This window comes from Eretmochelys imbricata, chromosome 17, assembly GCF_965152235.1.
Source record: "Eretmochelys imbricata isolate rEreImb1 chromosome 17, rEreImb1.hap1, whole genome shotgun sequence".
Lineage (NCBI taxonomy): Eukaryota > Metazoa > Chordata > Testudines > Cheloniidae > Eretmochelys > Eretmochelys imbricata.
In genome coordinates, this window is record NC_135588.1 from 22,759,947 (window position 1) to 22,772,430 (window position 12,484).

The following is a 12,484-nucleotide window of genomic DNA, read 5'->3' on the forward strand; positions in this document are numbered from 1 at the left end:
GTGAGCAGGCCCCGCAGGTGCAGCTGGCCTGGGCCTTCTGGGCTACTCATTAACCCTTGGTTCCCCAGTATGGGGCATGTACACCCCATCACAATTCCATCATAAAATACTCTTGCAAGCTTTTGTGAGAAGCTCTACTAGCTCCATTGTTTGCAGTTGGCTTTTGAAATTTGGCACAGCGAAAGCCCTGGAGCCAGAGAAGTGCCCGTTCATTGCCCTGTGTAATTCTGTTCACGTTTTGCTGAGATACAACAAATAGTTGAAAAAATGGCCATTTCCCCTCTGTCACTTTCATTCTTCAGAAACATGTTGGTAGCCTGCTGAAAAACTAACTGAACAGCACATTCGAAGGCGGGGCCCACACTGCTGCCAAAGAAACAGTAGCCACCATACTGCAAATGTCTATCAGCTGAGAAAGGGTATTGTGGGGAGAGACAGACTGGTATGCTGCACCCACCACCTTCCCCAAGCCAAAGAAGACAGGGAATTACTTGCACAAAAACTACATTAGAGGAACACTATTTAGACTGCAAAGTCAAGCAATCCAAAGTTTAAAAATACCAGAATTCAGGTTGTCCATGCAGCCTTTACTCTGTCCGCTGGCACATAGTGATCATGCTACAGTCTTTTATTATGTGATAAAATACTATTTTTTCTAGGATTCGTTTAGAGCACAGAATGGACACACAAAAGCAGAGTTAAGAGCAGCCATAAAATTTGTAATTTCCTAACTTTTGAGTGCTTGACTTTGTGATCTAAATAATATTCTTTAAACATAGTTGGGTTTTTTGTTTAATTGGGTTGTTTGAGAGTAGGGTTGTATGTAATATTTTTATAAATCAGGAAAAGAACTCGGGCATCACTGTGGACATTTCAATGAAAACCTCTGCTCCATATGCAGCTGTGGTCAAAAAAGGAAACATGATGTTATGATGCATAAAGAATGGGATGGAGAAAATGACAGAAAAAAATATAAGTATATAAATCAATAGACTTTGGAACTTACTGATACTAGATGATGAATGTAGCAAGATACAAAGAGGGATATGCATAACAAGAGCATCCAGATTTAGAATAGTTAATGCTAATAAAATTTTTGACAAGGTTCTAAAAATCCTACTTCAGATTTTAAACTGATCTTTTACTGTTAGGGATTAGAATGAGACCTTCCTGGGGGCAGATTATTTTATGACTGCCTACTGCAGGGTTCATGGCACCTTGCTCTGAATCATCTGCTATTGAACACTGTCAGAGACAGGACATTAGATTAGATGTACCATTGGTCTGGTCCAATCTGTGAATTCCCCTGTTGCTATTTTCATACATAATAAGAATAGATAATGCATTTGGAACATTTGTAGATTCATATATTCTAAGGCCAGGGGGTATTGTGATCATCTAGTCTGATCTCCTATATAACATAGGCCATAGATCTTCCCTAGAATAATTCCGTTTGAACTAGGGAATATCTTTTTAAAAAATCCAAACTTTATTAACACCTCGACACTTTAAATTGGGAGTAATTCTCTTTTTTTTTCTACAGATTCCCCCTCATGATCCACGAATTAAGAACCCAAATACTTGTATGCCATTTGTCCGTACAGCTCCAGTGTGCAATGCCAGAACATTTGTGCGTGAGCAGATCAATGCAATCACCTCATTTCTGGATGCCAGCATGGTGTATGGCAGTGAAGTACCTTTAGCTAAGAGTCTTAGGAATCAGACAAACCAGCTTGGTTTGATGGCGCTGAACCAGAACTTTACGGATGCAGGGTTGGGATTACTGCCCTTTGAGAACAAATCCCAAAGCCTCTGTTTATTCACAAACAAGATCATGAATATCCCCTGTTTTAAAGCAGGTAAGTCATGTGCCTGGAGCACAATTAATTTTCTGAAGTGAGCTGCAGAGAAACTTAGCAGTCCCTGAGACAAACATAATGAGACATCAGAAACTATTGTGTAAGAAAAAATGGGGGGAACCATGAAAATGACAAAACTGAAAATGGAAATGTTTTAAGCCAAAAACATTATTTTCATTTTAAAATGTCATTACAAAACTAAATGAAAAGTTCTAGTCAAAAGAAAAATCCCCACAGAGAACTCATCATTTTTTCGTGAAAAAATTTCGAACGGTCATTTTCCCAAGAAAATTTGAGTTTTTCAATCAGTTTTTGTAATTTCCTAGTTTGTTTTTTTCAACAGACAAACAAAACAACTGTGACACCTCTTCTTGCGCATCATCAACAGCAGGGTTTGTTCCAGGGTCTAGAACCTTTTGTACTTCAGCATAGATTAGTACCAGTGACATGGAAGAGCAACTGCACTATGTGGAAGCAATAGTAAGCCATTTTTCTCTAAAACAATGGACTAGATATGCAGAAACAGTCTACTTTACTCATGCTCATAGGTTTGGCAAATTCTTTCTAAGAAGTAATGTGGCTAAGAGGATGAGACTCGAGTGGATGAGAAACCTGGGTTCTGTTCCCAGCTCCGTGAGGATGATGTTATGAAACCTCTGTTCCTTTTTCTGTGAAAGGGGAAGTCTGACACCTGAGTCCTTGTTTAGTAGTAAGAATTATGAAGTGCATAAAATTATTAATGCCGGTTAATAGGAGAAGTGAGGTTAGAATCTATGGCGGTAGGCAAAGGTACCTATCCCTCAGCTGAAGGATTAGAGGGAAGAAGAGATCACCTTGGAGCTTCAAGGCTGCATATCTGCTTTAAGAATGGCCATACTGGGTCAAACCAAAGGTCCATCTAGCCCAGTATCTTGTCTTCCAACAGTGGCCAACACCAGGTGTCCCAGAGGGAATGAACAGAACAGGTAATCATCAAGTGATCCATCCCCTGTTGCCATTTTCACCTTCTGGCAAACAGAGGCTAGGGACACCATCCCTGCACATCCTGGCTAATAGCCATTGAAGGACCTATCCTCCATGAATTTATCTAGTTCTTTTTTTAATCCTCTTATAGTCTTGGACTTCACAACATCCTCTGGCAAGGAGTTCCACAGGTTGACTGTGCATTGTGTGAAAAAATACTTCCTTTCATTTATTTTAAATCTGCTGCCTATTAATTTCATTTGGTGACCCCTAGTTCTTCTGTTATCAGAAGGAGTAAATAACACTTCCTTAATTACTTTTTCTGCACCGTCATGATTTTATAGACCTCAATCATATCCCCCCTTATTTGTCTTTTTTCCAAGCTGAAAAGTCCCAGTCTTATTAATCTCTCCTGATATGGCAGCCGTTCCATACCCCTAATCATTTTTGTTGCTCTTTTCTGAACCTTTCTAATTCCAATATATCTTTTTTGAGAAGGGGCGGCCACATATGCATGCAGTATTCAAGATGTGGGCGTACCAGGGATTTATATAGAGGCAATATGATATTTTCTGTCTTATTCGTGTGGCAAATTGCCGGCACTGCTATGATGGGTCTCGCGTTTTCTCTTCTTGGGGGATGTTCAGGGCACCGCTTCTTGCCCCTGAACTGGGGTATTAACTGCCCCACTAGTGTCCTAGAGGAGGGGAGTAGAGAGAGGCCTGCCCTCTACTCCGGGTCCCAGCCCAGGGGCCCTAGGGATAGCGGTAAACTGCTTGAACTAGCGGTTCCTTCCCCTGGGCTACTTCCCTCTCCTGCCCTTCAGCTTGTGGGGCTTGCTGCCCTCCCTCTGCACAAACCAGGTGTCCCTTTCATAGAATCATAGAATTATAGAATATCAGGGTTCGAAGGGACCTCAGGAGGTCATCTAGTCCAACCCCCTGCTCAAAGCAGGACCAACCCCAACTAAATCATCCCAGCCAGGGCTTTGTCAAGCCTGACCTTAAAAACTTCTAAGGAAGGAGATTCCACCACTTCCCTAGGCAACGCATTCCAGTGTTTCACCACCCTCCTACTGAAAAAGTTTTTCCTAATATCCAACCTAAACCTCCCCCACTGCAACTTGAGACCAATACTCCTTGTTCTGTCATCTGCTACCAATGAGAACAGTCTAGAGCCATCCTCTTTGGAACCCCCTTTCGCGTAGTTGAAAGCAGCTATCAAATCCCCCCTCATTCTTCTCTTCCGCAGACTAAACAATCCCAGTTCCCTCAGCCTCTCCTCATAAGTCAGCATAGGTTGTCAGCAAGTTAAGGAAGTATGGGCTGGATGAATGCACTATAAGGTGGGTAGAAAGCTGGCTAGATTGTCGGGCTCAACGGGTAGTGATCAATGGCTCCATGTCTAGTTGGCAGCCGGTGTCAAGTGGAGTGCCCCAGGGGTCGGTCCTGGGGCCGGTTTTGTTCAATATCTTCATAAATGATCTGGAGGATGGTGTAGATTGCACTCTCAGCAAATTTGCGGATGATACTAAACTGGGAGGAGTGGTAGATACACTGGAGGGGAGGGATAGGATACAGAAGGACCTAGACAAATTGGAGGATTGGGCCAAAAGAAATCTGATGAGGTTCAATAAGGATAAATGCAGGGTCCTGCACTTAGGACGGAAGAATCCAATGCACCGCTACAGACTAGGGACCGAATGGCTAGGCAGCAGTTCTGCGGAAAAGGACCTAGGGGTGACAGTGGATGAGAAGCTGGATATGAGTCAGCAGTGTGCCCTTGTTGCCAAGAAGGCCAATGGCATTTTGGGATGTATAAATAGGGGTATAGCGAGCAGATCGAGGGACGTGATCGTTCCCCTCTATTCGACATTGGTGAGGCCTCATCTGGAGTACTGTGTCCAGTTTTGGGCCCCACACTACAAGAAGATGTGGATAAATTGGAGAGAGTCCAGCGAAGGGCAACAAAAATGATTAGGGGTCTAGAACACATGACTTATGAGGAGAGGCTGAGGGAGCTGGGATTGTTTAGTCTGCAGAAGAGAAGAATGAGGGGGGATTTGATAGCTGCTTTCAACTACCTGAAAGGGGGTTCCAAAGAGGATGGCTCTAGACTGTTCTCAATGGTAGCAGATGACAGAACGAGGAGTAATGGTCTCAAGTTGCAGGGGGGGGAGGTTTAGATTGGATATTAGGAAAAACTTTTTCACTATGTGGGTGGTGAAACACTGGAATGCGTTACCTAGGGAGGTGGTAGAATCTCCTTCCTTAGAGGTTTTTAAGGTCAGGCTTGACAAAGCCCTGGCTGGGATGATTTAACTGGGAATTGGTCCTGCTTCGAGCAGGGGGTTGGACTAGATGACCTTCTGGGGTCCCTTCCAGCCCTGATATTCTATGATTCTATGATTCTAAGTCATGTGTTCCAGTCCCCTAATCATTTTTGTTGCCCTCCGCTGGACGTTTTCCAATTTTTCCACATCCTTCTTGTAGGGTGGGGCCCCTAGCTAGCTTCAACTCCAGGTGTGATTTGGCCTTCCTGATTTCACTCCTGAATGCCTGAGCAATATTTTTATACTCTTCCCTGGTCATTTGTCCAAATCTTCCACTTCTTGTAAGTTTCTTTTTTGTGTTTAAGATCAGCAAGGATTTCACTGTTAAGCCAAGCTGGTTGCCTGCCATATTTACTATTCTTTCTACACATTGAGATGGTTTGTCCCTGTAACCTCAATAAGGATTGTTTAAAATACAGCCAGCTCTCCTGGACTCCTTTCCCCCTCATGTTATTCTCCCAGGGGATCCTGCCCATCCATTCCCTGAGGGAGATAAAGTCTGCTTATCTGAAGTCCAGGGTCCGTATTCTGCTCCTCTCCTTTCTTCCCTGTGTCAGGATCCTGAACTCGACCATCTCATGGTCCCTGCCTCCCAAGTTCCCATTCACTTTTGCTTCCCCTACTAATTCTTCCCGGTTTGTGAGCAGCAGGTCAGGAAGAGCTCCTCCCCTAGTTGGTTCCTCCAGCACTTGCACCAGGAAATTGTCCCCTACACTTTCCAAAAACTTCCTGGATTGTCTGTGCACCGCTGTATTGCTCTCCCGGCACATATCGGGGTGATTGAAGTCTCCCATGAGAACCAGGGCCTGCGATCTAGTAACTTCCATGAGTTGCTGAAAGAAAGCCTCGTCACCTCATCCCCCTGGTCCAGTGGTCTACAGCAGACTCCCACCACGACATCACCCTTGTTGCTCACACTTCTAAACTTAATCCAGAGACTCTCAGGTTTTTCTGCAGTTTCATACCGGAGCTCTGAGCAGTCATACTGCTCCCTTACATACAATGCAACTCCCCCACCTTTTCTGCCCTGCCTGTCCTTCCTGAACAGTTTATACCCATCCATGACAGTACTCCAGTCATGTGAGTTATCCCACCAAGTCTCTGTTATTCCAGTCACATCATAATTCCTTGACTGTGCCAGGACTTCCAGTTCTTCCTGCTTCTTTCCCAGGCTTCTTGCATTTGTGTATAGGCACATGAGATAACTCGCTGATCATCCCTCTTTCTCAGTATGAGGCAGGAGCCCTCCCCTCTCATGGGCTCCTGCTCGTGCTTCCTCCCGGTATCCCACTTCCCCACTTACCTCAGGGCTTTGGTCTCCTTCTCCCGGTGAACCTAGTTTAAAGCCCTCCTCACTAGGTTAGCCAGCCTGCTTGTGAAGATGCTCTTCCCTCTCTTTGTAAGGTGGAGCCCGTCTCTGCCTAGCACTCCTCCTTCTTGGAACACCATCCCATGATCAAAGAATCCAAAGCCTTCTCTCCGACACCACCTGCATAGCCATTCATTGACTTCCACGATTTGACGGTCTCTACCCAGGCCTTTTCCTTCCACGGGGAGGATGGACGAGTAGACCACTTGCACCTCAATCTCCTTTATCCTTCTTCCCAGAGCCACGTAGTCTGCAGTGATCCGCTCAAGGTCATTCTTGGCATTATCATTGGTGCCCATGTGGAGAAGCAGGAAGGGGTAATGATCTGAGGACTTGATGACTCTTGTTAGTCTCTCCATCACATCCTGAATCCTAGCTCCTGGCAAGCAGCAGACTTCTTGGTTTTCCCGGTCGGGGTGGCAGATAGATGACTCAGTCCCCCCTAGGGTCTTGGTCTTCTTAGCCCACCTCAGCACTTCTCCAAACTCTCCTTTGCTTCCCTCCAAACTGCTCTCTGCTCCAGCACCAAACCACTCTGCTTCAACCCCTCCTCCTGTCTGATTGAAGCAGGGGTTTTTTATCAGGTGACTGGTTTCAGGTGCTCTAATTGGCTTCCGGTGCTTTAATTGGCTTCTATAGCAACCTCTCTTCCCTCTACAGGGAATAAGGCTCCCTTCTAATACTATCCTGCTGCCCTCTGGCCATGCTGTATCACATAATCTATCCCTTTCTTAATGATGCCCAACATTCTGTTGTCTTTTTTGACTGCCGCTGCACATTGAGTGGATATTTTCAGAGAATCCTTTTGTAGCTTTTTACAGTCTGCCTGGGACTTAACTATCTTGAGTAGTTTGGTATCATCTGCAAATTTTGCCACCTCACTGTTTACCCCTTTTTTCAGATCATTTATGAATATGTTGAATAGGACTGGTCCCAGTACATACCCCTGGGGTACACCACTATTTATGTCTCTTCATTCTGAAAACTGATAATTTATCCATACCCTTTGCTTCCTATCTTTTAACCAGTTACCAATCAATGAGAGGACCTTCCCTCTTATCCCATGACTGCTTACTTTGCTTAATAGCCTTTGGTGAGGGATCTTGTCAAGGCTTTCTGAAAATCTAAATACACTATATCCACTGGATCCCCCTTGTCCACATGCTTGTTGACCCCCTGAAAGAATTCTAGTCGATTGGTGAGTCATGATTTCCCTTTACAAAAACCATGTTGACTCTTCCCCAGCAAATTATGTTCATCTATGTGTCTGACAATTTTGTTCTTTTTAAAAATTGGCATCACATTAGCTATCCTCCAGTCATTTGATATAGAAGCTGATTTTAATGACAGGTTACAGACTACAGTTAGTAGTCCTGCAATTTCACATTTGAGTTCCTTCAGAACTCTTGGGTGAATATCATCTGGTCCTGGTGACTTATTACTGTTTAGTTAACCAATTTGTTCCTCTTCTAATGACACCTCAATCTGGGACAGTTCCTCAGATTTGTCACTTAAAAGGAATGGCTCATGTTTGGGAATCTCCCTCACCTCCTGAACCATGAAGACTGATGCAAAGAATTCATTGAGTTTCTCCGCAATGACCTTATCCTCCTTGAGTGCTCCTTAGCATGTTGATCGTCCAGTGGCCCCACTGGTTGTTTAGCAGGCTTCCTGCTTCTGATGTACTTGCTGTTACTTTTTGAGTCTTTGGCTAACTGTTCTTCACATTCTTTTTTGTCCTTCCTAATTATATTTTTAAACGACACTTGCCAGAGTTTATGCTCCTTTCTATTTTCCTCACTAGGATTTAACTTCCACTTTTTAAGAGGATGCCTTTTTGCCTCTCACTGCTTCTTTTACTTTGTTGATTAGCCCCGGTGGCTCTTTTTTGCTTCTCTTACTATGTTTTTTAATTTGGGGTATACATTTAAGTTGAGCCTCTATTATGGTGTCTTTAAAAAGTTTCCATACAGGTTGCAGGGATTTCACTTGTGGCTGTACCTTTTAATTTCTATTTAACTAACCTCCTCATTTTTGTGTAGTCCCCCTTTCTGAATTAAATGCTACAGTGTTGGGCCACTGTGGTGTTTTCCCCACCGCAGGGATGTTAAATTTAATTATATTATGGTCACTATTACCAAGCAGTCCAGCTATATGCACGTCTTGGACCTGATCCTGTGCTCCACTTAGGAATAAATCACGAATTGACTCTTCTCTTGTGGGTTCCAGGTCTAGCTGCTCCAAGAAGCAGTCATTTAAGATGTCAAGAAACTTTATCTCTGCATCCCGTCATGAGGTGATATGTACCCAGTCAATATGGGGATAGTTGAAATCCCCCATTATTATTGAGTTTTTTATTTTAATAGCCTCTCTAATCTCCCTGAGCATTTCACAATCATCATCACTATCCTGGTCAGGTGGTCGGTAGTATATCCCTACTGCTATACTCTTATTATTCAAGTGCGGAATTACTATGCATAGAGATTCCATGGTACAGTTTGGTTCATTTTAGATTTTTACTTCATTTAGAACAATTGAAACACTGTCATCATCTAGAGTCTGACCTCCTGCATAACACAGCACATAGAACTTCCCTGAAATTATTCAGTTTGAATAGAGCATATTGTGATGTGTTCCCCCCGGGGTGTCACCTGGAACTGGGGTATCACTGAGCCATCTGACTCATCACCCTGGGTTCCCTCTCAGCACTGTGCTGCTGTGACAAGCTGTAGACCCGCTCCTGGTCCTAGACTGCCAGCAGCATTTACACAGGCAGGGACACACCCAGCTGCAGCTACTAGCTGTGACCAGTCACTGCTGGAACCAACAATGGAGAGGCTGCAGCCAAGATACCCCCAGCTTCCCAGCCTAGGACCCAGAGCTGTACTGTCCCGCTTTGGTCAAAACCTCAATCAGTATGAATTTATTACTTAGTTTGCCCCTCCCTTAATGTGGAGAGGAATATGCAACAAGCCTGTGTTAACCAAACTGAGATTTTTTCCCCAGACCCTGCACTCAAAGGCACACTGATTTAGATAAAGCAAAAAACCAAGTTTATTAAAAGAAGATAGATTTTAAGTGATAGCAAACAGATCAAACAGATTACCTAGCAAATAAAAAACCCCACAAACTAAGCCTAAAATACTAGAGAGATTGGATTTTTCACCCTGGCTGCTGATACAAGCAGTCCACCAGATTTCCATACGCAGGCTAGAAATCCTTCTCTCCGTTCAGTCTTTGTTTCTCAGATGTTTCCAGGAGTTCTCTTATGTGGGGCATGAGGCCACTAGATGTCACACCCCACCTTAGATAGTTTTAACATACGGTGGGAACCCTTTGTTCCAAAAATAGTTCCCAGCCCAGTTTGTGGAAAAATACAGGTACCCAAAATGGAGTCCAGTATCATGTGGTCTGGTCACATGCCCTTGCTGAGTCATAGCAGCCATTACTTACAGGCCCGCTGAAGCGATACAGAATCTTTGTAGAATTTTTCTGCCTGCCTCTAATAAATCTTCGCATGTGCGAACTGAGATCTGGGTGGTTTTTATGGGGATGGCAAAATTACATCCCTCACACTAGGGCCCTGTTTCTCAAATGCGGCCACTGTTGCCGCATGTGGATACCGGGGGTTTCCCTGCGGCTCAGGCAGGTTCCTGGGCAGTGGGGGCAGAAAGCATCTGCTCCCTCCCCTTCCTTCCTGTTGCTCCTGCATGTGCCGCCTCTCTGGAGACACAGGTGGGACACACAAGGCTTAAGGAGCAAGGTGAGCAGTTGGGTTGGGGTAGGAGGCGAGCGGTGAGGCAAGTGGCGGGCAGGGTGGCCTGGCAGGGGAGTAAGCAGGCAAGCAGCGAGCCAGCAGCAGAGTGAGGAGGCAGGTGCGGGGTGGGTCTGGCTGCGAGTCGAGGAGTGAGGAGGCGAGCAACGAGCCACCAGCGAGTGGGGGTTCTCATGGCAGGCATGGGGGTGTCTGTGGCAGGGGAGCGAGGAGGCAAGCGGTGGGTGGGGGAGGATAAGAGGAGGCGAGCGGCGGGTGAGGAACTGAGGAGGGACGCAGGAGGCAAGTGGTAGGCGGGGGGGTGAGGAGGTAAGCGGCGGGCATATGGGCAGCAGGTGGATTCCCCCCTTTGGGGAGGCTTGTGCCTGACTCCACCGCTTCCGCCTGCCCCCCCCCCCCCGCCAGCAGCCAGAGCCCCAAGACCGTTGCCCTCCTGTGGCTGGAGCCACAAGACCCCAACCTGGAGAAGCCCCGAGTGTGTCCCCCTCAGCTGGAGGAGCCCCAAGAACCCCCCCACACACACACACCTGCCCGGAGAAACCCTGGGCCAGCCACAGCCATGCCTCACCTCCCCAACCCTCCCCAGACCCAAGCTGCCCAGAGATGTTTTTCATTATTATTTGGACTTCTATTATGTCAAAGCATTTCTAAATTTACTTCAGAATTGTTGTACAGACAACCACTTTTATCCAAAAAGCAAAAGAAACAATAATAAAAAGACAAGAATGTGCAAAATACCTTATTTGTGTTTCTATTTTGTTAGGTCCAGTAAAGAATAGAGATAATTGTGCATTATTTTTATTATTGAGTTTGCAAAAAAAACCCCCAAAACCTTATGTCAGGGTTCCCTCCCCACTCTGAACTCTAGCGTACAGATGTGGGGACCCGCATGAAAGACCCCTAAGCTTATTCTTACTAGCTTAGGTTAAACACTTTCCCAAGGCACAAATTTCGCCTTGTCTTTGAACAGTATGCTGCCACCACCAAGTGATTTAGACAAAGAACAGGGAAAGGACCACTTGGAGTTCCTATTTCCTCAAAATATCCCCCCAAGCCCTTACACCCCCTTTCCTGGGGATGCTTGAGAATAAACAAGATGAGCACAAACCAGCCTTGGATTTTTAAGACCCAAAAAACCCACCCAAAAAACTCAAGATTCTTAAAAAACAACTTTATTAGAAGAACAAAAAAAGATAAGAGAACAACTCTGTAAGATCAGAATGGAAGATAATCTTACAGGCAGTCAGATTCAAAACATAGAGAATCCCTCTAGGCAAAACCTTAAGTTACAAAAGACACAAAAACAGGAATACACATTTCCTCCAGCACAGCGAATTTCAAAAGCCAAAACAAAGAAAACCTAACGTATTTTCTAGCTAGATTACTTACTAACTTTACAGGAGTTGGAGGGCTTGCATCCTTGATCTATGCCCGGCAAAGGTATCACACACACACAGACAAAGCCTCCCCCCCCCCCACAGATTTGAAAGTATCTTGTCCCCCCATTGGTCATTTCTAGGTCAGGTGCCAGCCAGGTTACCCAAGCTTCTTAACTCTTTACAGGTAAGAGGATTTTATAGTACTGTATCAGAGCTTCTTAACCCTTTCCCTTTATATTTATGACACCTTACATTAATAAATTACAATGATTTGGATGTATATATGTTGTATATTACTTTATTATCTTTAGGAAAAATAAATAATTTTAGGAAAAAAGTGTTCGTGCAGCCACCAGAAAGAGTTGGTGGCCGTACTCTGAGGCCACCGAAAAATTTGTTGCAAGAACCCGTGCACAAGGGCCAAATTTCCAGTCCCTGCTCCACAGCATGGAGGTGCTAGAGATCCTCAACAAAACAGTTGTAAGAACATTTTAACATGGTCAAAATAATATTAATTCCCTAGCTCCATTCTTGGAATTGAAAGCAGCTCAACTTACAATGCAGGAATCTAATATGGCAAATTAAAAACAGTTCCTCAGCTGAATAAAATATAAAATTATGCTGTATTTTTATAATTTAGGTGACGCACGAGCAACTGAAAATCTGGGACTAACAGCTATACACACTCTCTTTGTGAGGGAGCACAATCGCTTGGCTATCGAGTTGAAGAAATTAAATCCATGCTGGGATGGAGAGAAGCTCTACCAGGAGGCTCGAAAAATCATAGGTGCCATGACCCAGGTACTA

General features: G+C 44.7%; 1 protein-coding gene across 1 annotated transcript in view; it reads left to right on the top strand.

The window, feature by feature from the left end:
- LOC144276689 (myeloperoxidase-like) overlaps positions 1 to 12,484 on the top strand; it is a 58,553-nt gene that overhangs the window by 23,664 nt on the left and 22,405 nt on the right. Inside the window, exons 6-7 of the mRNA XM_077836949.1 lie at positions 1,544 to 1,859; positions 12,318 to 12,478. Coding sequence (XP_077693075.1) covers positions 1,544 to 1,859; positions 12,318 to 12,478 — 477 coding nt within the window. The remainder of the gene's footprint in view (positions 1 to 1,543; positions 1,860 to 12,317; positions 12,479 to 12,484) is intronic.